General features: G+C 37.8%; 2 protein-coding genes across 3 annotated transcripts; both read right to left on the bottom strand.

The window, feature by feature from the left end:
• Positions 1 to 397: 397 nt before the first annotated feature.
• dr1 (down-regulator of transcription 1) lies at positions 398 to 4,229 on the bottom strand. The gene is made up of 4 exons (XM_079883210.1): positions 3,970 to 4,229; positions 3,501 to 3,875; positions 1,843 to 2,006; positions 398 to 1,752 (listed from the first exon to the last, which is right to left on the bottom strand). Exons 2-4 carry the CDS (start codon positions 3,718 to 3,720, stop codon positions 1,606 to 1,608), a joined length of 531 nt encoding a protein of 176 aa, XP_079739336.1. The 5' UTR covers positions 3,721 to 3,875; positions 3,970 to 4,229; the 3' UTR covers positions 398 to 1,605.
• A 12,297-nt stretch (positions 4,230 to 16,526) lies between these two features.
• Positions 16,527 to 23,589, bottom strand: LOC307165990 (retinol dehydrogenase 8). Of its 2 annotated transcripts, XM_079884078.1 has the most exons (7): positions 23,571 to 23,589; positions 23,339 to 23,460; positions 22,237 to 22,398; positions 20,045 to 20,224; positions 19,800 to 19,893; positions 18,780 to 18,963; positions 16,527 to 18,667 (listed from the first exon to the last, which is right to left on the bottom strand). In XM_079884078.1, the coding sequence occupies exons 2-7, from the start codon at positions 23,433 to 23,435 to the stop codon at positions 18,443 to 18,445; spliced, it is 942 nt and encodes a 313-aa protein (XP_079740204.1). In that variant the 5' UTR covers positions 23,436 to 23,460; positions 23,571 to 23,589; the 3' UTR covers positions 16,527 to 18,442. The 2 variants fall into 2 exon arrangements, with proteins under 2 accessions (XP_079740204.1, XP_079740203.1); XM_079884077.1 differs by having other exon boundaries at positions 23,339 to 23,589.
• Between the last annotated feature and the right edge of the window lie 4,224 nt (positions 23,590 to 27,813).

Below are 27,813 nucleotides of genomic sequence, written 5' to 3'. Positions count from 1 at the left end.
GTTAATTGATATTTTAATTTGTCATCTTAAAAAAACATTCTGGTAATTACTATCATCCCAGACAGCAACAGTGTCGGCCCAGATCCGGGCCACATCCGGTACATGTGGATTCAACGTGTACCAGATGTGGGCCGGATCTGGGCGACACTATGTTGCTGTCTGGGATGAATACTTTAGAAAATTTGTAATTGATTTTTATTTTCATTTTAAAGGCACCATTAAATCAATTGGTAATTATTTATAATTTATCGGTGCAAATTTTTTTCTTTTTTAAATCACGTGCCCTCTTAAACCTCAAACTTCTCCTGCCTCTTGCAACCACATCTCTTCTCTGATGACGTGTTTATTGGAGCGAGGGCGAGACAACCTGTCACACAAACCACAATCATCCAATCAACTCCCGATGGACAAAATCAAGCCCCACCCAACATTTTTCTTGTTTGAGAAGGCGTTTCACTAAGATAAGTCACAAGAAAACACAATCGTAACTTCCATTTCATGCCCACTTTAAAACTTTCCATTAACCAAAAAAAAATAAGAACACAGGCTGTCTATAAAACGGGTTGACTTTATTGCTTAGAGAATACAGCTTACAGCTTTTGCAAAGGCATGTGAATACGCTTCTCGACTACACCTTACCAGTCATCACAAGATATGAATTAACCACACATTCACAACTCCACTTTTACACATTGCACCTGTAAAAAAAATCTGCTATCAAAACATTGTACAAAGTGTAAGTTAGAGCGTTCAGCGCAATCTGCACCAAAGCACTCATATCATACAGAGAGCAAATAGCATGAGCAGATTTCCAAAGCCTATCTGGTGACTGAATTTTTTTTAAAGTTTCTTCTATCTTTGGTACAATAAGACAGATTTTATTCTGCACATGTAAATCTTTTCCTTGGAATACTGTTCTGAACACAGGGCAGGTAAAAGCCTATCTACATAATCTTTATCCTCACTCGAACTAAAATGAACCAAAAAGCAACATCCTACATTACAAATCACGTTCTCTGATCTCACTCAGCAGAACAAAGAGAAATACGGAAGCGGGGATGAACGGCTGTAAAAGTCACTTTCCAAAAATGTTCCCCAATTGTGTCTCTTCAAACTATAACAAAGACAAATATAAGAGAAATAAGCAAATCGCCTAAAACAGGACGCAGCCATTCAAAACAGCAGCTCCTGAATTTAACCAACGACAATTAACATGGTACGTCTTACATCACAGCCACATCACATGACTCAGCATCCTTCCCACACACATGTGGTGAAACGATGACAACTGCCTTCAATTAAATCAGGAACAAATGAAAGAAGAGGGATTTTCAAGAGCTACTAGTTCTAGTTAACAAGTGAATCGAGGCAAACGTAGCAACAAATCACAGGAGAGCACCCATGACTGCCCCTGAACCGTCAGCATCAATTTATACTGTTGATCTGGGATTTAAAAGTTCATATAGGAGACAACACTGTAGAGGTCCTTCTCTGCTAAGGTTTACGGAGGACAGTGTGTGTGTGTGTGGGAGACCGTTCATGTCTGTAAATATATATATATATTTGTCAATCTATCTGTGTGCTTCGGAGAAAGCCTGCCGGGATTCACATGTCGTCCTCTTCATCTTCATCCTGGGAAGATCCGGCCTGCTGAGCGGAACTGGCTGAAGCCGCCGCTAACTGCGCCTGCTGGGCGGCCTGCTGCATCTGTAACCACTCCTGCTGTGCCAACTCAGCCTGCTGCTGCCGTGCCTGGAAGACAGCACAACTCATCAGAACAGACACTTAATCAAGTTACAAGGCTGGTTTCACGAATAATTCAAGCTCCTTCAGGATCTTTACCTTGGCAAATAATTCCTGCTGTTGACGTAGAAGTTCTTCCTCGGGAATGCCAAGGTTCTCTAGTCGGGAGCTGGCCTTTCTCCGCTTAAGTGCTACAGTTTTACACTCCTGCAGAACGTCTTTTACTTCTGCGATGTATGAACCAAAACCTAGACTTTCAAGTGCTGAAGAAATACAAAAAAAGCATTCACTGTTACATTGGTTTTTAGGAGAGATGTACAAGTTTGAGGTGAGATGCAAAACCACCAATGAACAAGAAACCGTTATCTAAATGCTGTAAATCTTTTACATGAGAGTAATACAATCATATCCATCCACGTGCTGTAGAAATGTGAACTTAATACTGAAATACTGAATCTTGTGTATATTAATGCAGCCTGGTCCAAGATCTCAGCTGTTAACTCAAAGGTTGTTGGTTCAAACCCACCATAATGCATTTGATCAAAACATTTAAAGGGATAGATCGCTCAAAAATGAAAATTGCACAATTTCTTTATTTACAGGTTTGAAATAACATGAGGATATGACTTACTTTCTATTACTATCTTTTAAAAGACAAGTCTTAAGCCTAGTTCCAGACTAAAACGCATATTTGAGCTGCTTTAACTGAAAGCAACTTGTACTGATATATCTAAAAAATATCTCAGTGCCATTGTTTTGTCTCAAGATGCACACCAGTAATGTTTTTTTTCTAAGGCACGTTTATAAAAGCTACTTAAATGTCAAAATTGACCTAAGCCTGGCTTAATCTAAGCTCTGTCAGGTGAAACCAGGCCTATATTTTAAAGAACTGTATAAAAAACGAAAGAACAATTTAAGTCACTGGTGTCCAAAACACTGGACTTTCATTTTATAGACAACATTTTTCAAAATATCCTCTTTTGTGTTCCACAGAAGGTTTGGAGTTTGTCAAACAATTTTCATCAAACTTGGTTTAAGATGGTCCTTCAGAGCGAAGTCTCACAGGCTGAGCAGCTGAAAAGTGCCCAAAACCCCTTTAAAGCCAGTCATCTGACCAAATTGACAACACTGTGAGAGCAGCTAAGACCAGTAAAATAGTTTAGTCTTGTTTAAAGGGATAGTTCACCCAAAAATGAAATCGTCAGAACTTACTCAGCCTCAAGTTGTTCCAAACCTGTATGAGTTTCTTTCTTCTGTTGAACACAAAAGATGATATTTTAAAGAACATTGGTAACAAGACAATTGACAGCAACCATTGACTTCCATAGTAGAAAAAAAGGAAATCAATGGGTGCCGTCAAAAGTTTGGTTACCAAAACTCTTTACAATATCTTCTTTTGTGTACAACAGAAGAAAGAACCTCATACAGGTTTAGAAGTTAAGTAACTGACGGCGAAACTTTCATTTAAGGGTGAACCACCCCCTTAAGATGTTTTCAACATGAATTGTTTGGAAAAGATGTATTGAAAGTGAATGGTGACTGAGGTTATCAGACACTATCATTCGGACAAACATCTCATTTTGTGTTCAACAGAAGAAAGCAAGAAATACGGGTGAGGGTGCATGAGAGCATTTTCATTTTTGAGCAAACTACCTCTTTAACTCCAGTTTACTGCACAAGCTTTGAATAAAACCCTCTTCCAAAATGAAAAATGAGCTGTTCGTGACCTCACGATCATCAAGAAGTGCCATCCTCACCGTTTATAACATGTTCAGGGGATATGGTCTTCTTCTCTGATTTATTGCAGATCTCGTTGGCCTCTGATGAGACGAGGTGAATGAACTCTGTGCAGCAGTTCACCACCAGCTCTCTGGCATCGTTCGCTACTCGCACATTGGGAAGCGTTTCTTTAATCATTTTATTGATCGCCGCCCTCGGGATCGTCAGGTCATCGTCGTTCCCCGATGAAGAGGCCATGAGGGATGAGCTGCCGACGTGCTTCAGAGTTTAAAGGAAATCGAAACCAGGCGAGGAGGTTTAATGGGATGTTAATGATGATACACCCACAGCAACGGCTTTGTGTGGAGATTCAGATGATCTGGTCGGCTTTCTTCTAGCAGCTCGCTAAAACACTGTCCGACAGAGTGCAATTTTGAATATAGCTTTGAATTCAAATGCAGGGAGAGAGTGTAAGTTAAGTGTTTGGAGGATGAGAGGAGTCAGTACCTTTCGGTCGATCAGTTTACGCTGACTCTCCACATCCACACATCAGTGCTGCTGCTGTTCCTGTGCGCCTTTATAATCATGATTCAACTCCGATCGTTCATTCTCAAGCTGCCTGGGTAAACCAATAAACGCCGTGCTTGTTCAGCTAAAGCACGGTGCAGAAATGAAGCACCCAAAAGCTATTAATTCATTACTTCAACCATTCGGTTAGCGACCAACGAAATGAACCCCACAATGCAACACTTCCGGATATCCGGTGCTTCTTCTGCTTGTTATTGTTTCGTTACATTGCGCGATACTGCCACCTACTGTAAGAAACGGGAATTAAGGAATTGAATCGCGAATTAAAATGTTTGATTGTGTACTCTCCTGGTATGTTTGTATTGAATTAAAATTACAATGGCGAGCTCAAGATTTGGGAAAGGCATGTGGTTACATAGTTGGGGTCCAAGCAGGGTAGTTGTAGGAGTTCTGTTGTTTGTTATGGTTTTCTTTTTCTCCTCCTTTTTACTGTAGGCTATATGCATATTGTGTATCACTATACATTTATGATATTATATTATTATTTGTAATATAATAGTAGACCTAATAGTGTATTAGGCCTATAAGCTAGTTAGTACACACAGACAAAAGGAACCCATAATTCCCTCACGTTTAGGTCATGGGGGCACTCCCCATGGGGGGATGGGGGAATCCTCCTCATAAATGCTCAACTTTTGTGATTTGATGCTTTTGATGTTTTTCCTTGGTAGAAGCGCTGCATGTCTTAAAATATAAATTTTTAGAAAAATGGTGAGTAACATGACATTTGGGATATGCAAGGCAGTTTTTGAGAGACCTGGCCACAAGGTGGTGCTGTAAGTGATTTTACATTTGTGTTTTACATTTGAATCAAGCTGGATTCAAACCTTTTCCCCCTCTGAATTGGCCACTTGAGGGCTTGGAATCTAATAGCACAACATGATGTTTCATTTCTGCCTATAAAACTCTTTAAAAAAAACAAAAACCCCAGAGAGCACAGCCAGTCAGGCTATTTCCATTAAATTCAAATTGTATTAGCCTACTCAGAGGGCAGTTCGTGTCAAGCCAGTATGGAGAAAGGTGCAAAATTGATTTTTTGGGAGTGGCCCATATCTGGATGGTCAGATTTTAACATCACTAGCAAGACCTTTTTGAATTCACATCAACATATATGGTCCGCTCCATGCTGCAGCGTATTCAGAATCGACTACTTAGACAGGAAGTATGACTGACATGTAAAACAAGGTTATTTTGCAATGCAGAAGTTATTTTCTGTGAGTGTGTGAGACTTCCGTCCAATAGTGTGAGACTATTGAATATATATAGGTATTTATGCATGTTTTTTTTTTTTTTTTTTTTTTTTTGCTGGTAATTGTATACATGGATTAGACTTAAAGATGACAAAAAGAAAAAAAGATTAGGTAAATTAAGAACAATTCATTCAGATGTCCTCAGCTGATAGACAGAAAAGATTTTGTACAGGTAACAGAACTATTATGAACAATTTGCTCACTTTTAGCCAGCTCTCTGTGATTTAAAATAAAGGATTGTGCAATCTGATTAGATTGTCTTTTTCATAATGGAATGATCTTTAACAGAACAGGGGAAACGGGTCAATTGTAGGCTACCTGTAATGTATTTCAGAAAGCAAGTTTAACTTTCCATCAGTGGTGTATTAAAACGAAGTAATAATACTTCGGTTTAGTAGGCTGCTTGAGTATTTTTGGGGAGAATCTGTACTTTGAGTTTTAATATTTCTGTCAACTTTTAGGCTACTTTTACTCCACCACATTTCCTGAATAAAATGTATACTTTTACTACATTTCCCCAAAGCATATTCGTTACTTACTTCAAAATAAAGTCGGAAGAACACAGACTGCAAGCAAGCATGTGCAAACCATAGACTACTCGTGTGCTCTGCTCGCACAACCGCGGTTGATTTCATTTCCCGGGTTGCGTCTGTTGCTGGAGCGGCCTGAAGGGTGCGCTGTCATTATACAGTACGAGAGCGGCCTCTAGAGGCGAAATAAAAACTAGCACTGCACTGACGCCTCGTGGACGTGGAGTTTGTTTTGACACGTGACGTGAGGCTGCACTTCAAAAACGGATTTAAGACATAGACTGTAAAAAATATGGACAAAGCGTCTGTGACGTCACCCATAGACTTTCTGAAGAACGGGTTTGAAGCCGTTTATGGGGGGTATGGGCGGCGCCATCTTGGAAAATCTTGGGAAATCCTAACCCCGCCCACCTTCTAACGCAGCGCGCGTCACTCAGCTCGCTCTGCTACTCCGGGTATATTTCAGGCAACGAACTATTTTTTTACAGTATATGGCAACGAAATATGTTATAAAACACCATACTAACTCTTTTCGTTTTCATTTAAAGAAATCTTAAACATTATAGCCACACAAATGTGGTTCAGGCAACGCATATTGATTATATTCAACTGCACATAACGTTTGCCTATTTATGAAAAACAAAACAAAATATAACACAAATCTGCCTCTTTTCATTTTAAATATAATATAAAAATATTAAACATTTTATGGTCCAGGCAATATGTGCATTTGTACTAAACAACAGATTTTGCAGTAAACAACATTACCATCTTCGTTGTATTAAAATGACAAAACTCCAGTCTCTTTTTGTTAAATTTCAGTTTTATCAATATTAGCCATTATAAAAGTATAAGTAAAAGGTGTAAGAAGCTATACAAATAAAGCAAACAATTCAATCAAACATACAAAGTCAGCGCGAGTTTAACCATACATAAAGTTAAATAGCTTATAAAGTTATGAAACTTCCCCTCAGCCAAAACGATTGCCCAGGGAAAAAAATATAGATTCACGAGACCAAAAATCGCCCATTAGATACACACAAGATGAATTATATCTCATGTTTAACCACTACAGAGACGCCAGAGTCCGCGGCATTGGCGGCAAACCTCAGAACGTCAAGCCGATGTAAGACCGTTCCAGGCGGGGTACATCGCGCCGAGCACCCGGTCATCGCTGGATCAACTGGATACAATTTTCATAAATCTTTAAATAAACCACAGATTTGAGCTTTAAACAACTACATTCTCGCCTGAAAAACTCTTAAAACTACATTTCATGATACAGAAACAGTAGTATTATATGTCAACTGTATTAAAAAATGGCGCTTCTTATGTTGTCATTCTCCGTGGCGCTGCCTTGTCAGCTGTCAATCAAGCTGTCAATCAAAGTTAACCACGCCCTTATTGTCATACATTTTATATCTAAATACGATCTAAACTAACGAGTTAGAAAAAAATTCACTACCCTCGCCGTTGTCAGGCACTCGAAAGCTATCGAAAAATACAATAAAAGTCCATGGGACCAACCTGTAAAGACATGAATTTATGCTGTGAAAACGGACATTTTAACATGGGGGCTATGGACATTTGCTCCCTTTTGGGACCTTCCCCTAGCGGATTTTCGATGTATTGCAGTTTTTCGCACTTCCGGGTAGGCTTCATTTTTCAGATCAGAATGTTGCCGCTTGATTTAAGACAACAAAACGGTCTGTATTCACCTTATTTTCCATGACAACAAGGGCGGCGCCATTACGCTCATTTTGTCATCTTACTTCCGGCTGAGCGGGACTTCAACTTCCGGCTGAAAGGACCTACGCTAGTTTCTAGCATAATTCTATAGTTGTAACGGTAAAATATGTAAAGTATTATATGCTCAGTTAGGGGCTGACATAACAATTGGATTAAGAGGATAGATTAATTTAACCAACGGTGTTACGAACACAATCATGTAGGCTAAAGCGATCGGAATGTTGTGGTGTACTTTACGATTTACACGAGGAGCACCTGAGGCAATGGCGGAAGGCGCTAAACTTGAAGTGCTCACCCAAGCGCTGTGTGTTCGTACCATGTGTGTTGTGTGTGTTCGTACCATTTTATGGACGGGGAGCAGACTGACGAACGAACACCCTTTTACCCCGAGTAAAGGCTCGGCTACGATGTTCTGGTAAAGAAGTCCCGCCGGGTGCTGAACAGGTTGTCAGATTCAGGTAAGCTACCTAACTGTTGTTACCTAACTTACCTATATATGTGCTTGTTAGCCTAACGTTAGATGAAGTCCGTTCTATGAATACATTTAAGATTAGTAACGAGCCGTTCACAAAATACAACGAATCTTGCATGATTACCATTGGCCACCTATATGTCATATTTCTTATATCTCGTTTACTTTGTTATATGTTATATTCCTGTAAGGAGGCCAGCTAGCTTAATCTCTCATTCAGATATTGATATTGACCTACATAGATTTAGGAGATTGTGTGTATACTGTCTCGTTTTTAATGCATCTCTCTTTTTCACACTGTTGTAAGTATGAGTGCCATCATAAATTAATTAATTCTCATGATCTATTTTAAGTACTAATGTAAAAATGTTTATGGTTATATTACTTCCATAGAACATCGATGAGCGTCAGTGTTGCAGTGGACAACTGTGAGGATGATCATAGCCACATGCCCCAGACCTGTGATGCAGAAACACAATGGGAGGATCCATCTGTCTCTGACCACAACTACGCTTCAAAATCTCAACTCAACCTGAAGCCACCTACATCTGAAATGGGAACACAATGCGTTGAGCCAGTGCCATAGTACATAACTCTACTGAGAAACAACCACCTTTGTCAGCTCTACACAGGGTCGACATTGATGCATTCCACTCAGTTGCTGAGCACCTTACCAGTTCACACACCACCAGCTTTCAGCTACACACTTGGTATCAGCTCCTGATGACTCTGATGAAGCTGCGTCTTAAAGGGTTAGTTCACCCAAAAATGAAAACTCTGTCAGTAATTACTCTCCCTCATGTTGTTCCAACCCCGTAAGACCTTCGTTCATCTTCGGAACACAAATTAAGATATTTTTTATTAAACTGAGAGCTGTCTCACTCCTCCATTTTTTTTTTTTCTTAATTTGTGTTCCGAAGATGAACGAAGGTCTTACGGGGTTGGAACAACATGAGGGTGAGTAATTACTGACAGAATTTTCATTTTTGGGTGAACTAACCCTTTAATTTATTGCAGGGTGATCTTGCTGAAAGGTTTGGTGTTTCTCAGTCCACTGTAAGCAAGGTGATTTCGTGTTTGCGTGACATCATGGAGGAGAAGTGTTTCAGAGAGCAGTTTCCAAACACAACATGTAGAGCACAATATATCAAAATATCGCAAATGTATATATTGCAATATGCATAATTTTTTTTAGCTTTAATAAGCTTTAATCAGTTTATATAATTCATACAGTGAAAAACTATGCAGTGTTTTACTTTTACATTTGATTATTCAGTTTCTGTTGTTAAATAGACCTAATGTAGGATAACCTGAACCCCGTGGTTTACACTGATGTTAAAATAACACATCTTATATACAGTAAAACACTGATGTTCACTTTCACAAGTTGAAGGGATGTTTTCTTGTTACAAAAAGAATGTGAAACACATATGTAGGTTATATAATTTTAAATCTAATTTAAGTAAATTTTATATACTTTAAGCATTATCGTATCGCATATCGAATATTGCATTGTTTAATGAGTTATCGCATATCGCATTTTTCTTTCAATAACTTAATAACTTCGTCCAGGCAATGAAGTAATGGCAGACAGAGGCTTCACCATTACCGATCTCCTCTATGAAAGGAAGGTGAAACTTGTCCTCCTTGTGAATCTTGTAAAACAGATGTTACCTGTTGTGAATAGTTATTTTTATAAACCTTTACAATGTGCCCAGATGTTACCTGTTATGAATCGTTATTTTTATAAACCTTTACAATGTGAAAGTACAGAGAACAACGACAAAAATCGGTGTTGCCTACACCGTGTTACCCTCTTTTTAAAATTTGCACCCTGTTGACTTCAATGGGGCAAGTTTTAAACCTGCTTTTAGCCTCTTAATATCCTTGATGTGTCATTACAAGTGCCCAGCCATGTGAGTGATTCTTTCAGAGTGAACGCGGGTGAATCTGACTGCAGTAGATGTGAAAGATATGAATAAAAATGATGTTATTTCAGCCAGCGCTCATACCTGTATTTACATCCTGTTTTCGGCTGAAGTCCACAGTAATCGATTGGCGAGTTCACGCGCATAGGTTTAGTACGTACGATCATGCGCGTGAACTCGACAATCGACTACTGTGGACTTCGACCGACAACAGGAAGTAAATACAGGTATGTGTGCTGGCTGAAATAACATCATTTTTATTCATATCTTTCACATCTACTGCAGTCAGATTCACTCGTGTTGACTCTGAAGGAATCACTCACATGGCTGGGCACTTGTAATGACACATCAAGGATGTTAAGAGGCTAAAAGCAGGTTTAAAACTTGCCCCATTGAAGTCAACAGGGTGCAAATTTTAAAAAGAGGATAACACGGTGTAGGCAACACCGATTTTTGTCATTGTTCTCTGTACTGACAGCACTCCAAATTTACAAAAAAATGAGCTCAATGTTAAAATTGACCGGAGTTCTCCTTTAAGTCCACATGTCGTGAAAACTAGAAACTATGCTTGTGAAGGGTTAGTTCACCCAAAAATGAAAATTATGTCATTAATGACTCACCCTCATGTCGTTCCAAGCCCGTAAGACCTCCGTTCATCTTCGGAACACAGTTTAGTCCGAGAGCTTTCTGTCCCTCCATTGAAAATGTATGTACGATACTGTCCATGTCCAGAAAGGTAATAAAGTCATCATCAAAGTAGTCTGTGTGACATCAGTGGGTTAGTTAGAATTTTTTGAAGCATCGAAAATACATTTTGGAAATGTCCCAGGCTTTTTCCTCATTTATGAGTCAATATGGATTAGTGGACCCATGGCGATTCTCACATCCTTCTGTCAGACAATATTCTTTTTTCTCTCACGCACATCGCTCATTCTCGCGCATAGACTTTTTTTTGATAGATAAAAAGCTTATTCCAGCGATCGTTGCGACTCAATACCTACCCATAACAGTGTCGGATCATGCCACGGTAGTCTTGGACCTTCATTTTAGTGTGAAGCCGAAGGGATTCAGACACTGGAGACTAGACCCTCTCTTGCTGGCAGATTCCAACTTTTGCAAATATATTTCTGAATCGATCGCTTTTTTCTGTGAAACTAATAAGAATGATGAAACCTCCCCGTCCATATTGTGGGACACTCAAAGCTTACATAAGGGGTAAAATGATCTCCTTCACGTCACATGAATAAATTGCGCAGATCTTGGCAGAAGGAGCTGGAGGAAGCTATTGCAGATATAGATAACATATTATCATCCGCAAATTCGCCAGATTTATTTAAAGAAAGAATAAGACTCCAAACTGAACTTGATCTCCTCCTTACTTCTGAGGCTGAACAGCTTCTTCTTCGCTCTCGGGGGTTGGTTTATGAACATGGGGACAAAGCTGGACGCCTTTTGGCTCATCAGCTGAAGGCAAAAGCAGCATCAAATCAAATTATTCAGATAACTGATGAGTCAGGCTTATTTCAGAGGACCAGACGGGATTTATAGGGGGAAGACACTCATACTCCAACATAAGAAGGCTTCTCGGCGTCATCCTATCTCCATCTTCTTCTAATGTCCCAGAGGTAATAATATCTCTTGATGCCGAGAAGGCCTTCGACAGGGTGGAGTGGGCCTATCTCCTCTTTTCCCTAAAACAGTTTGGTTTTAATACTAACTTAATTTCATGGATCAGATTACTCTACTCATCTCCCTGCGCCTCAGTGTGCACAAATAACCAACGTTCTACTCCGTTCCCACTTTTTCCGGGAACACGACAGGGTTGCCCGCTATCCCCGTTATTATTTGCGCTAGCGATTGAACCATTATCAACTGCTCTAAAAATGGAGGAGGGACTTGGGGGGATTGAAAGGTGGGGCATAAAACATCAAGTTTCGTTATATGCAGATGATCTGCTTCTTTATGTAAGTAACCCTTCGGCAAGCATCCCACGTATCCTGACTTTGTTGAATTCTTTTGGTCGTCTGTCGGGATACAAGTTAAATATCTCTAAAAGCGAATACTTTCCAATCAACCAGTTAGCTGTAGCCATATCACCATCCACTATACCCTTTAAAATAGCCAACACAGGATTTAAATATCTTGGCATTACTGTTACACAATCCTTGCAAACAATGCGAGAGAAAAATCTTACTTCATTAACAACGACGGTCAAGTCCGATCTACAAAGATGGAATTTCCTTTCATTGTCCTTGGCCGGTAGGATACAAATTATAAAAATGAATGTTTTACCAAGATATTTGTATGTCTTTCAGTGTCTCCCCATCTTCCTTCCCAAATCCTTTTTTATAGCTATAAACAATATTATCTCATCATTTATCTGGGCCGGTAAACGTCCAAGGGCAAGCCGTACACTACTTTGTAGGCATAGATCGGCTGGGGGACTGGGGCTACCCAATCTAATTGGCTACTATTGGGCAGCCAACATGCATAAGATAATATCTTGGTTTGCTTCTCCTCAACCCAGTTGGTGCCAGAGTGAGTCAGCCTCCTGCTCCTCGTCGCTGTTAGCTTTAACATGTAACACCTTGCCCTTTTCCCCGTCAAGCTTCACCTCTAATCCGGTTGTAGTTGGAACCCTAAAAATTTGGACACAAATAAGACGCCACTTCGGATGGCTCACCCCCCCTCTAGCAACTCCTATTTGCAACAATCACCTGTTCATTCCAGCAAAGACGGACTCACGATTCTCAGTTTTAGAAAATAAAGGGCTGCGTAGCCTGGGAGACCTGTACGTTGATGGTGTATTTGCGAGCTTCAACCAATTAATTTCTACCTTTAATCTACATAAATCAGACTTTTTTCGTTACTTTCAGTTGCGAGACTTTGCTAAAACGCACGCCACATCATTCCCACAGACACCAACACCCAGCGGGATCGACCTGGCTCTTAAGGCTAAAACCCTGTCAAAGGGCCATATTTCCTTTTTTTATAATTTAATGTCCACAAACAGTGAATCTATTTTACATAAGACCAAGATTAACTGGGAGTCAGAACTCCAATTGAACTTCTCTGACAATTTTTGGGAGGGAGCCATGGGGGTTATTAACTCGTCATCCAGCTGTGCTAGACTGTCACTAATACAATTTAAAGTTTTCCACAGATTACACTATAGCAAGGACAAACTATCAAAACTCTATCCAGACAAATTTGATGAGAATTGTAGTAGATGCTCGCAGGCCCCATGCAACCTTACCCACATGTTTTGGGCATGTCCCAAGTTGTCTGAATTCTGGCGACTATTCTTTAAAACAATTTCAGATATATTAGGTATAAATTTAGCTCCAACACCACATATCGCTATTTTTGGCAAGCCCCCAGACGACCTCCGTACCACAACCACTCAAAATAACGTAATTGCCTTCGCCTCTCTTATTGCTCGCAAGAGAATTTTGTTATTATGGAAGTCTCCTCAACCACCTTTAATTAAAGTCTGGCTACATGACATTTTAGGCCTTTTGAAACTGGAGAAAATCAAATTCTCACTTCGGGGGTCAACTAGAAAGTTCTATACTCACTGGAGACCACTACTTGACTATCTAGATCAGCTGCCAGCTCGGAAAGTCTCTTTGTAGAGTCCCACTGTATGGTTATACATGTACAATTCCTACTATTTTGGTCCGCCAGTGGCAAATAGCCCCTCCCCTTCATGACTTGTTCACTACATTGTAACAGATAACTTGCTTAGATGTCAGAGGAGTAAGCGGCAATTGTTTAATATTTACTTTGTTCAGTAAATGAGTAGCACTGGCAACTTACATTGATATTTTAAATTATTACTGTGTAGACCAGGTGTAAATGTATGTATGAGTACACAAATTTTTTATTTTTTTATTTTTTTATTTTTTTTATTTTTTATTTTTTTTATTATTATTTTTTTTTATTTTCTTTTCTTTTTTCTTTCTTTAAATGTATAATTGGATTATGGGAGGGGGATGTTGTTCTGTTTAAAAAAGAAAAAAGAAAGGCATTGTATTGCTGTATGCACTTTATGTTTGTTTCTTGCATTTGATAAATAAAGGTCATAAAAAAAAAAAAAAGAAAATACATTTTGGTCCAAAAATAACAAAAACTACGACTTTATTCAGCATTGTATTGATACAATGCTATCTACGTGTTATCTGGTACGCCCGAGCTTCATTTACAGTCTGAGGGAGACGCACACTGTAAAAAAACAATCTTCGCAAACATGTCTAAGGATTTCGACACATTGGAAGACTTGCATTTTTTTTGCCCAGCCATATTTATTTGAACCCGAATAACCAGATAACACGTCAGCAGCGTCACTGCGAAGTCGTGAACGCGGATTGACAACTGACCCGGAAGAGAATACAATGCTGAATAAAGTCCTAGTTTTTATTTTTGGACCAAAATGTATTTTCGATGCTTCAAAAAATTCTAACTAACCCACTGATGTCACATGGACTACATTGATGATGTCTTTATTACCTTTCTGGACATGGACAGTATACCGTACATTTTCAGTGGGGGGACAGAAAGCTCTCGGACTAAATCTAAAATATCTTAAACTGTGTTCCGAAGATGAACGGAGGTCTTACGGGCTTGGAACGACATGAGGGTGAGTCATTAATGACATAATTTTCATTTTTGGGTGAACTAACCCTTTAACCACAGGTCGAGACCTGTCATTCTAAACACACAACTTTGTGATGCTGTTTGCGAATGTTCTTTGGAACTATGTTTTCGGGAAACACCGACTCGTTAAACTATGCTGATAACGTGTTTTAGGCCCTCTATTATTCTCAATATATATGCTGCCACCTGGAAATATTATAAGGAAACATGGAATTAGTTTCCATTGTTATGCTGATGACACTCAAATATATATTTCATCACGGCCGGATGAAAACGCTAAATTATCCAAATTGACAGAGTGTGTTAAAGATATAAAAGACTGGATGACGCGTAATTTTCTTTTATTAAATCCAGACATGACAGAGGTACTAATCATCGGTTAAAAAAAACGCCCACAAAACCTCTCACAATACAACTTTAACATAGTAGGATGTCCTGTTACTTTATCCTCTACAGTAAAAGACCTGGGTGTTATACTAGATTGCAACCTGTCTTTCGAAAATCATATTTCATATGTTACAAAAACAGCCTTTTTCCACCATAGAAACATTGCTAAGCTACGTAATATGCTATCAGTTTCTGATGCAGAAAAGTTAGTTCCTGCGTTCATGACCTCGAGACTAGATTACTGTAATGCTTTATTAGCTGGTTGTCCTGCATCTTCAATAAACAAGATACGGTTAGTCCAAAATGCAGCCGCTAGAGTTCTTACTAGATCGAGAAAATATGATCATAAAACACCGATTTTAAAGGAGAACTCCGGTCAATTTTAACATTGAGCTCATTTTTTTGTAAATTTGGAGTGCTGTCAGTACAGAGAACAATGACAAAAATCGGTGTTGCCTACATCGTGTTATCCTCTTTTTAAAATTTGCACCCTGTTGATTTCAATGGGGCAAGTTTTAAACCTGCTTTTAGCCTCTTAACATCCTTGATGTGTCATTACAAGTGCCCAGCCATGTGAGCGATTCCTTCAGAGTGAACGCGGGTGAATCTGACTGCAGTAGATGTGAAAGATATGGATAAAAATGATAAAATTTCAGCCAGCACACATACCTGTATTTACATCCTGTTTTCGGCTGAAGTCCACAGTAGTCGATTGTCGAGTTCACGCGCATAGGTTTAGTACGTACGATCATGTGCCCGAACTCGACAATCGACTACTGTGGACTTCAGCCGAAAACAGGATGTAAATACAGGTATGTGCGCTGGCTGAAATTTTATCATTTTTATTCATATCTTGCACATCTACTGCAGTCAGATTCACCGCGTGTTGACTCTGAAGGAATCACTCACATGGCTGTGCACTTGTAATGACACATCAAGGATGTTAAGAGGCTAAAAGCAGGTTTAAAACTTGCCCCATTGAAGTCAACAGGGTGCAAATTTTAAAAAGAGGATAACACGATGTAGGCAACACCGATTTTTGTCATTGTTCTCTGTACTGACAGCACTCCAAATTTACAAAAAAATGAGCTCAATGTTAAAATTGACCGGAGTTCTCCTTTAACATCACTACATTGGTTACCTATAAAGTCCCGTATTAACTACAAGGTATTGCTACTGACTTATAAAGCCCTAAACGGCTTAGCTCCAGTCTATTTAACGGATCTTCTATCGCCCTATAATCCATCGCGCTCTTTAAGATCACTAAATTCAAGGCTTTTGGTCATACCTAGGATATCCAGATCCACCAAAGGAGGGAGAGCATTTTCACATTTAGCTCCAAAACTCTGGAATAGCCTTCCTGATACTGTTTGTTGCTCAGACTCGCTCTCCCAGTTTAAAACTAGATTAAAGACGCATCTCTTCAGCCAGGCATTCATATAATATTTTTTTTTTAATCTTACAGTTAATTCCGGTCTCTAGTTCATAAACGCCAGAGGAGAACTGGCCCCCGACTGAGCCTGGGTTCTCCCAAGTTTTTTTTTTTTCTCCATTAGGTCACCTGATGGAGTTTCAGGTCACCATTAGGTCACTTGATGGAGTTTTTCGGTTCCTTGCCACTGTTGCCTTTGGCTTGCTCAGTTGGGGATATTTTGGGGATATTTAATTTAATTTTATCAATCAATAAATTCCACTAGAAACAAACCTTGTTGTATTATTTTAATTTAATACTGTGAAGCTGCTTTGATACAATCTGTATTGTGAAAAGCGCTATACAAATATACTTAAAAAAAAAAAAAAAAAAAAGAACGACGGAGCTTGCAACCATAGTTGGCTAACGATGCTTTTGGGAAACGCACCCGTGTTTGTTTGTTGCATGAGCTCTTGAAGCCCCGCCCTCTTATTGAAAGGGCAGCAGCTCATTTGCATTTAAAGGGATACACACAAAAATGGCATGTTTTTGCACTGCCTCAAAAAGTGGCAATTTTAACACGCTATAAAAAGTTATTTGTGGGGTATTTTGAGCTAAAACTTCACATACACACTCTGGGGACTAGGGCTGTCACTTTACGTTCGAAAATTGATTGGACCAACCAACGCAAGTTTTGAAAACGAAAATAGGGAATCGATTTTAACGGTCTTTTCTCGGAGCGCGTCCAGCTCGTCACGATACGCCCGCAGCGAACGCGCGTCACACAGCAACTGCAGGCTCTGACAAACACGCATAACAGCAAATTATCCTTCTGCATAATGCGGTAATGCAATATCCTTCTTTTTACTACAAAACTGTGAATTCTGCCGGTATGCAGACAGACTCATGCATTCAGATACAAATTCGGGCTACGCGTCTACAATCGCCTACGTAGGCGAAATTTGTTTGACATTTCTAATCGTAAACACAGCCATGTTGAAGACTGAGGTAATATTTTTCATTTATGCTATGGCAGTCCACTCTGTTTATTGTTTTTCGAGAATGTTGCACTCCTGTTTGTCATTGTGTACGAAACTTCACGCCAATAAATCATCAGAAATATTGCAGACTTGTGCGCGTCTCAAGCGCCCTCTTTACGTTCGTCCTAATGCCTCTTCGTTGTCCGTGGATTTGCCCATATTTTGCGTTTAAAATGGAAACGTCTTTAGACATGGAAAATCGATTTTACAATCGATTCAATGAACACTTAGGCTATGTCTCAAAAATCGAACAGGATTTTTTCACAAAAGTGACAACCCTACTGGGGACATCAGAAGTCTTGTAAAAAGGGGCATAATAGGTGCCCTTTAACTTCTATCAAAGTCTTTCTGGTAAGATATCTATACTTTTACTCAAGTGTGGCTTTCAAGTACTTTATCCACCAGTGCTTACCATCAAATAAATCCAGAACTCTCGGTTGATTAGCTTTTTGCGTGCATGCGGTTATTAATTGAAATGCAGTCTGGAGTTACGGCTGGAATAGCCTACACTACACAACTTTTGCCCAGATTTCTGCTCTGGGTTTCTGAACACATCTGAACACGTGGATGCTACATGTCGAAAGTCGGAGCTAGTAGGCAATGCAAATTGTCAGAGTTTACAGATTTTGCACAAAAAAAAAAAATCACATTGTGTATGATGGGGACAGGTTTTTTTGTTTCAGACTTCGACTCCTTCCAGTTGGAGGATATCAAACGTTTAAATTTTAGAACATGTATTTTTTTTCATTTGTCATTTTGTTTTCTAGTAACGAAGCACACATTTCTGTGTGAGTGTTATATATTTCACTATATTCCTTTGCTCTTGCTATTTCTTAATCGCTCATATTCTAGCTTGTACAATCCTGAGCAATGACTGAAACTTTGTATTACTAGCACTTCTCATGTTTATTGTCTCTTTAAGATGAACCGCTTGTTGTATTCCTCAGTTGTAAGTCAAGAGACAGTCTTTTATTTTTCCAAAGTGAAGCTCTTACGGCTTCTCCAGCGCAGAAGCTTGAGGAAATTGAGACTTGCATTGAACACCTTGTCATGTTCAAACACCATCTTGTAGAAGGTTTCAATGGGAAGGTCACCGTTTGGATCTGCATATTTCAGGGTGGTCATGGGTGTGTACAGAGTGTTAGTCTGATGGCGAAATGGTGGGTTCTCCATGGTAATCATTTTGAATGTGTGCTGGTTAGAGAAGAAATGACATATGGACTATTAGTAATTCAGAGAGAAAACAAAACATCTATTGGAATGGTAGATTGCTGCATGAAACTTTTTGTAAGTCTTGTCCAAGTACCTCTGCAACATCCTCTGGTGTTTGTCCAAGACTCTCAAATATCTGGCTGTAATTCTTCATGTAGATGTTTTGGAACATATCTGCAGTCACTTTATCAGCTTTGGAGAGGTCTATCTTCAAGCCTTCCTCATACACCTTACGCTCAAACTCTGTGATGACAGGTCCTGGTTCAATCAGGCTGATACTGCACAGATGCAAATATAATAGACATACAATGACAACTTAAATGTGACGGCCAAGGCATTCAATGGTTTCAAAACGCATCAGAACTCTAGAACTAGGAGGTAATGTGTAGCTATTGAGCATTAGTAGAACAGAAGTGTCAGAGTTTTGTCAATGTTTGTTCACACAAACATGCAGAACACCAGGTACACTACTACAGGTGCACTGTTCTCCTATGACAATTTTACAGTATATAAATTATTTTATTACAGCCCAAACTTGTGGCCAGCTTTCACAAAATTACAGTAGACACCCATTATGTATATGCTAGTTTCAAGATTTTGGACATCTGAAGACCATCAAGTTGATTGTAGCTCACACGTTATTAGTATAAATGTAAATTTATTACATAGTTTTGGATGGATGGATGTGTGTATGTGCTCATTGCTCCTCTGTTTTAGCGTGTTTACTAGTTTAGTTTTATAAACCTGGTATTATATATTATGAATATTGCTTGTTTTGGATAAAAGTGTTTTCTAAATGAATAAATGGGCTTCACTTTATTTTGTTGGGGACCGCTGCCCCCCTATGGCCCGCCCATAGCGACGGGTGTGGTCAGTAGAATGTCTGTTGGAGGACCATCACAATAAAAGCGTTAACAGATATTAAGCAGAGAGTCTACTAATACTCTAATGAGAGTTAGTTGACATGTTGTTGCAAAGTTGCTTATAGGCCTAGTCAACAGAATGTTCTAAAGGAACCATCAAAATAAAGTGTTACCAATAAATGTAGCCTTCTCCTCGGTAGTGGGGGAGATTTGGGGCCATTCAGTGCTTGAAACTACATATGATCACTTACTTTAGATTGAATCTCAGAGCTTGAACTGCCAGACTCTCACAGAACCCTTCAACAGCAAACTTGGACGCAGCATAAATGTCATTAAACAAAATACCTGTGCACATGAACACAACACTGATTAGAGATGGCAAAATCTTGTTGAATCCTCTCAGATCTTCTTTAAGTCATTGTTAATCCTTTAAGTATCCAAAGTTCGTTCTCTCACTTACTGGTGTAAAGAGCTCAGACACAAATATAAGGCTCACCCTGAATCCCCATGACACTGCTGATGACCACTATGTGGCCACTTTTTCTCTTCTTCATATCAGGCAAAACCTCCTTCATGAGTCGCACAAGTCCAAAGAAGTTGGTGTCCATGACAGTTTTCATCTCATCAATGGTCTGACACTCAATGGGGCCAATTATTCCCATTCCAGCATTACTAACTGAAACGCAGAGAACAGAGGGGTGGGAACAACAATACTGATTCAGGATAAGTTAAACAAATCATTAGGTTTTCATAAGCCTTGAATATTAGCCTAGCTTTTTTTCAGTTTTATCTTATCTACATTTTCAAAAGCACTTTGTAAATAACCATTGATTGCGTATGTTCCTTACTGTATTTTCAGTGCTCTTAAAACACTTTATTTGGTAAACCAGTACACCCTAATGCAAATGTGTAGCCTAATCTGCTAATCGTGTAAATATATGGTTAAGATGTTTCTTTGTCGTTCAAACATCAGAATGGCAAAGAAATCTGATGATCTAAGTGATATCTCACAGTAAACTGCTGGGTAATATGCATGCCCATGACATCACCATTTTCACAATTTTTTTTTGTAGTTTACACGGATACGTTAACGGGATCGTTTTCAAAAACTTGCATTTTCAGGCCCCCAACATACCATTGTTGTGTAAATGAATGGCCAATATGCATACTCTGTTTTACATTTTTAGATAAAAACATGTCATGTAAAACAAAACAAGAGAACAAATTATAATTTGTGGGAACTAATTCTTAATTTGTGACCACAATATCTTGATTTTTTTCCCACTAAATTTCACGTGCAGGGCTCCATATTATGCTGTCTCTGATCCTTCCTAGTATTCGAAACAATAGTATTATTATTACTTCCTACTACTAATATCAGTAGAGCTACCAAATGCAATGGCCGCTATAAGTGAATACTATAGTGTTTACATAAATATACGATAAACATACAGTGGTGTGAAAAAGTGTTTGCCCCCTTGGTAAATATGATCAAATATGGCTGTAAAAAATAAATCTGCATTTTTAATACTTTTGATATTTTATTTAAAAAATCTAACCTTTCATTGAAGTAAAATAATTGAAAGTGGGGGGAAAATCACATTATGAAATAGGCTAAATGTTTTTCTCCAAAACACGTTGGGAACAATTGTTTGCCCGCTTTTATTAAATACTTTTTGCGACCTCTTTTTTCCAAGATAACAGCTCTGAGTTTTCTACTATAATGCCTGATGAGTTTGGAGAACACCTGACAAGAGATCAGAGACCATTCCTCCATACAGAATCTCTCCATCCTGTTCTCCGTTATAAGATTTCTAGAACAGGCTGTCAGGTTTAGATTTTTATCTGTTGATATTTGATCGAATCCATGATGCCATGTATCTGAACAAGATGTCCAGGACCTCTGGCAGAAAATTAGACCATAGAACCCATCCCGTTTGAAGTTCCAGTAGTGTCAGTTACTTTTCAAATGTTCTATGGTCAGATGAAACAAAAACATTAGCTTTTTTGGCAGCAAACACTTAAGATGGGTTTGGTGCACACAGGGATAAAAAAAGTACCCCATGTGTAAAATGAAATACTCTGCGGTATCTTTAATGCTGTGGGCCTAATTTTCTGCCAGAGGTCCTGGACATCTTGTTCAGATACATGGCATCATGGATTCGATCAAATACCAACAGATAAAAATCTAAACCTGACAGCCTGTTCTAGAAATCTTATAACGGAGAACAGGATGGAGAGATTCTGTATGGAGGAATGGTCTCTGATCTCTTGTCAGGTGTTCTCCAAACTCATCAGGCATTATAGGAGAACACTCAGAGCTGTTATCTTGGAAAAAAGAGGTCGCAAAAAGTATTTAATAAAAGCGGGCAAACAATTGTTCCCAACGTGTTTTGGAGAAAAACATTTATTTCATAATGTGATTTTCCCCCCACTTTCAATTATTTTACTTCAATGAAAGGTTAGATTTTTGCACATTTTTTAAAATAAAATATCAAAAGGATTAAAAATGCAGATTTGTTTTTTACAGCCATATTTGATCATATTTACCAAGGGGGCAAACACTTTTTCACACCACTGTATAGTATTTTATTATTGAGATAATATTGTTTAGAGCACTGAAACAAAGGAAAATAACAATAAAGCATTTGTGTTTTTACGTAAGAAGTACATCTAATAAAATCTTACTGAGAATGTCGACTCTACGCATGGGCAGGCTGTTGACACAGGCTTTGATAGAGTTCTCGTCACACACGTCGAGTTGCTTGATCTCCAGTGTGCGTCCCAAAGTACGACCCGCTGCCTCCACCAAAGCTTCTCCTTTAGCCAGATTCCTCATGGTGGCATACACTGCCAAAGTCAAAACATTTAGCTTAACTTCCATTTAAACTAGTCTGCTAACATTTGCATTGACCAGTCTATGTGATTTCAGATAACAGATGGGGAACACAGTCATCATTTAATTACTAATAGATTAAAGCTTAGCTACTTACTTACTTTAAGAAAATCTTCAAGCCAAGTCAATTTATTGAAGACAATCCACAAGATACACATGAAGAAATATTGAGACACTTTTTTTTTTACTGCAATTTCTCAGCATATCAAGCAAGCAAACAGAGCATAGTTGTTTTAACCTTGTGAATATTTCCTTACTCATGCAAGTTCAAACTGACATAATCTGTGTGCACTTTTACATTAGAATGATATAATTACTGCTTGATCTCCAATGTGCGTCCCAAAGTACGACATGCTGCCTCCTCCAAAGTTTCCCCTTTATCAAGTTTCCTCTCTGTGGCATACACTTCCAAGGCTCAAACATATAGACGTTTATATGTATAAATGTAAATTTAATTTGAATTAAAACAAGGGTAAAACTGGAAAGGAAATTAAAAGGAGTTGTAACACTGTTGTTTTTCACCACTAAAAATAATTAAGACTTATAAATAATTAATTCACAAAAATACTGAACTGATACATATGCATACATTACAATGATTTAGTATAAAATGTGTCAGTATATTTCACTTAAATGTAGACCTACTATCTAATTTGGCACTCTAAGAATTGTCCCAGAGCAGTATTACAGTTGTACCTGGCACGGGATAACAAAAGCACTCCTGGTCTTTAACCATTAATAGTGGAAAATATATATTATCTACGTAGGTTTGTTTTGAACAGTGTTTGTGCAATACAAAAGCAAAATTTCACAACTGTTCTTGATGTACACCACTATTATACTACTATAACCTACATTGACAATATTTGTATGTATTTTATATGCTGGTCTTACCCATAAACCTCTTCTTCTCATCTCTGGCTATACGAACAGCAAGTGCCAATCCAATACCAGAAGAACAACCAGTGACCAGAACAACCTTTTGATTCATGGCTGCAACAAAAATGTTGCTTTCTCTGACAATGCGGTGAGACAAAGAACAGAAAGAAAAAGACAGCTAAGAATAACTGGAAACGAGATAAAGAGTCGGAATGATTGGGAGCTTGAGAGATGAGCTGAAACTTACTCTTGCTAATCCACTGCATAAAGACTCAGCAGAATGACCCACGTGTCACTCCGGACTAGACATGTGGTCGACAATACGTAACAATATGACTGCCGAGACACAAGTTCTATGCACCGCTGTTGTCTAAAAGAAATATCTGATAAAACACAATATCACTGTGTAAAACATAAAATCATATATATACACATACTACTGTTCAAATGTTTGGGGGCAGTAAGATTTATTTTAACGTTTTTAAAAGAAGCCTTTATGCTTACTAAGGCTGTATTTATTTGATCAAAAATACTGTAAAAACAGTAATATTATAAAATATTGATACAATTAAAAAAAAACTGTTTTATATTTTGATATATTTTAAAAAGTTAATTATTCCTGTGATGCTCAAGTAACATTTATTATTATTATCACATTTGAAAACGGTTGCTCACAACTTAGAGCTCTTAGAGATCAAACATGAATTGGGGCTCAGGTCAGGAAGCAGACAGACTGGCTAAACCGACCGTCTGCTAGCTGTCTCACATCACCAAGGTCAGATAAATCAGATAAATCCCATCACATAGAGCCTCTTTCACCTAGATATAATAATATAGAGACTGTGTCTGTTCCCCGATTTAGGAAATACAAAAAATGTCCAAACCCATCTAAGTTAAATTTTTTTATTGATGTTCAACAAATAAAAAACAGATATAATACAAATGAGCAAATTATAAAGCTTGGGTTGCTGAATATTCGATCCCTTACTTCAAAAGCACTTATTGTTAATGATATGATTACAGATTATAACCTAGATGTGCTGTGTTTGACAGAAACCTGGCTAAAACCAAACGATTACATTACTTGGTGTTGCTGTAATTTATAGTAATATTTTTAAAATTACTAAGAAGTCTAGTTTCAAATATAATTCTTTTGAAGTGTTGGTGCTTAATGTAACAATATATAGTGTAAATGATAAATCACGTTTGAGATTTGTGCTGGCTACTGTATACAGGCCACCAGGGCACCATACAGACTTTATCAAAGAATTTGCTGACTGTCTATCAGAGTTAACTGACTGCAGATAATTGATGGTGATTTTAATGTACATGTAGATAACAAAAAAGATGCATTGGGATTGGCATTTAAAGACATTCTTAACTCTATTGGAGTCAGACAACACGTGTCAGGACCTACTCATTGTCGTAATCATACTCTAGATCTAATATTATCACATGGAATAAATGTTGATGCCGTTGAAATTCTGCAGCAGAGCGATGACATCTCAGATCATTACCTAGTCTCGTGTAAACTTCATTTAGCCAAGGACTCCGTGTTACAAATATTTTAGACCTATCACTTCTGCCACTAAAGATTGCTTTATTAATAATCTTCCTGATCAGTTTCATCATCTCAGCATCCCAGATAGCTTAGAAGAACTCGATATTGCGACAGAAACTTTTAACTCTCTCTTTTCCAGCACTTTAGACACAGTTGCTCCGTTGCACTTAAAGAAGATTAAAGAAAATAGTCCAATGCTGTTGTACAACAAGCACACTCAGGCCCTTAAGAGAGCAACCAGAAAAACGGAGCGAAACTGTAAGAAAACAAAATGCGTATTTCGCATTTCATGGAAGGATCCTCTTCTTAATATCATCAATTCATCTTTGTCATTAGGATACGTACCTGAAACTTTTAAGCTGGCTATGATTAAACCGCTTGTTAAAAAAACACAACTTGATCGTACAGAATTAGTCAATTACCGATCTTGAATCTACCTTTTCTGTCAAAGATACTTGAAAAGGCAGTATCCTCACAACTATGTTGCTTTTTAGAAAGAAATTATATCTGCGAGGATTTTCAATCAGGATTTAGACCGTACCATAGTACCGAGACAGCTCTCATTAGTCACAAATGATTTGCTCTTATCATCCGATCGTGGTTGTATCTCTCAATTGGTGTTACTCGATCTTAGTGCTGCATTTGACACTATCGACCACAACATTCTTTTAAATAGACTCGAAATTTATGTTGGCATTAGTGGAATTGCATTTAGCATGGTTTAAATCATACTTATCTGACCGTTATCAGTTTGTAGCAATAAATTAAGAGATGTTTTTTATTTTATTTATTTATACGTTTATTTGTATAGGGACAGTACAAAAAACATGATCCCAGTCAAAACTGGAAAATATGTATTGCACATAGAGAGTATAGCAAAAGCTAATTTGCATCTCAGGTCCCTAGAAAGGCTTTTCTAAACAAAATAAAAAATGAAAACAAAAAATAAAACTACTCATAGAATAAAAATACCACAATATGTCACTTATAGACATTCAAATACCTACCTAAATTATACATTTTAGAATGGAGCTTTCAACTCTAGCATAAAAAAAAAAAACACTTTTACATTACATTACACTTTTACATACAAAAATTATTACATTTAAATATGCGTGCAGTTCTGGTTTAATTTAAACCACCGCTTTACCTTCAATGTAAAGGACTTTATTTCATGTATTGCCTTAAACTCATTTGGCAACAGGTTCCAGAGTTTGGAGCCCTCAACAGAAAAGGCTCATTGCCCTTGTGTAGTTCTACGAAAATTAATCCTACAATTCCCACCTGCCGAACTCCTAGTGATTCTACTTGTATCATCTTGTATCTTTATCAGTTTACATAGAACAGATGGTGCCTTATTTTGCAAACACTTAAAAATCAATTTTATATATGACAGATTTTTAAAATTTATAAAACTTAGCATATACATATTTTTTTAAACGTTGCAGTGATGCCATCGATTTGGCTTTTTATCCATTATTTTTAGAGCTTGATTATACAACATTTCAATTTTTTTAATTAAGGAATCACTTGTTTGAGTCCAAACTGTAATATGAAATGCGGGACAAGATCATTGCATGCATAAAAAGATGTGCTGCCTCAATTGAGATACATTTTCTAATAAGTCTGAAACAATTTAGGTTAATCCTTACCATTTTTGAGAGCTTTTTTATGTTTATCAAATTTAAGTTGTGAGTCTAAAACAATACCTAAAAAATTAAACTCATCTACCTCCTCTATTTCTTTAAAATTTACTCGAATTATTACTTTTTCTTTTTGCTTTCTATTAGAGAAGCACATAAAGATTATTTTCCTGGAGCCATATAGATATTCTTTCCATTTGTTCATTTAAAACTGCAGCAACCTTGGCAGATGACTTAGCCGATGTATAAATTACTGTGTCATCAGCATAAAGCTGGCATTCAACATCTGGACAACAACATGGTAGATCATTTATAAACAAACTAAAAAGCAAGGGGCCTAAAATTGAGCCTTGTGGTAAGCCCATTTTGTTTCTCATAAACAATGATTTTGTATCCTCAATTTTAACACACTGATCTCTTAGATTTAAATAAGAGGTAAACCACTCAATTGAACGTTTACTAAAATTAAATGCACTTAATTTAGATAAAAGAATAGTGTGGTTAACTGTATCAAATGCCTTTTTTAGGTCAATGAATACTGCTCCCATCACATGTCCCTGATCCAAAGAATGTCTAGCTTTTTCCAAGAAATAACATATAGCTGTTTCTGTGGAATGCTGGGCTCTAAAACCAAATTGATGTTTATGTAGAAAATTATTACTCTCTAGATAGTTTATTAATTGTTCAGCTACAACCTTCTCCAAAACCTTTGACATAACCGGCAAGATTGATATTGGTCGATAATTTGAAATCAGGCTTGGATCCCCTGATTTAAAGAGCGGTGTAACTACAGCCTTTTTCCATGTGTTAGGGAAAACACAGTCTCTAATTGATACATTTGTCAAATGAGTTAACAGAGCTATCATCACGGAGCTATATTTTTTTATCAAATTAATATCTAAATTGTAAACATCTTTTGCTGTTGAATTCGGTAGAAGCTTTACAATTTCAGTTATTCTATTTTCTTCAATCTCCTTAAAAATTTTTTACTTGGTAGCTCATCCTCCACCTTATTATTTAATGATATTGGTTTAAAATTTTGAGCCAATTCATCTACTGAACTTATAAAATATGTATTAAACTCATATGCTAGAGAACCTTTATCATCAATTACTTTTCCATCTATTTGTAACTCTTTGATTGTTTGCTGCTTTTGAGTTTTATTTGTTAAATTATTTAATTGTTTCCATAGGGTTGTACTTTGACCTTTGGCACTCTCTATTATTTGTGTATAATGTGATACTTTTGACTTCCGTAATTCTTGTACTACTTTGTTTCTGAGACCT

The sequence above is a fragment of the Squalius cephalus genome (assembly GCF_949319135.1).
Source record: "Squalius cephalus genome assembly, chromosome: 10".
Lineage (NCBI taxonomy): Eukaryota > Metazoa > Chordata > Actinopteri > Cypriniformes > Leuciscidae > Squalius > Squalius cephalus.
This window is presented reverse-complemented; position numbering and strand designations above follow the sequence as displayed.

Coding starts and splice junctions, on each gene's coding strand:
- dr1 (XM_079883210.1), bottom strand. CDS start 3,720: ATGGCCTCTTCATCGGGGAACGACGATGACCTGACGATCCCGAGGGCG. Junction 2,007..3,500: donor CCCTGAACATGTTATAAACG/GTGAGGATGGCA, acceptor GTATTTCTTCAG/CACTTGAAAGTCTAGGTTTT. Junction 1,753..1,842: donor AGCAGGAATTATTTGCCAAG/GTAAAGATCCTG, acceptor GCTGTCTTCCAG/GCACGGCAGCAGCAGGCTGA.
- LOC307165990 (XM_079884077.1), bottom strand. CDS start 23,435: ATGAATCAAAAGGTTGTTCTGGTCACTGGTTGTTCTTCTGGTATTGGA. Junction 22,399..23,338: donor TGAGAAGAAGAGGTTTATGG/GTAAGACCAGCA, acceptor TGACTTTGGCAG/TGTATGCCACCATGAGGAAT. Junction 18,668..18,779: donor CACCAGAGGATGTTGCAGAG/GTACTTGGACAA, acceptor TTCTCTAACCAG/CACACATTCAAAATGATTAC.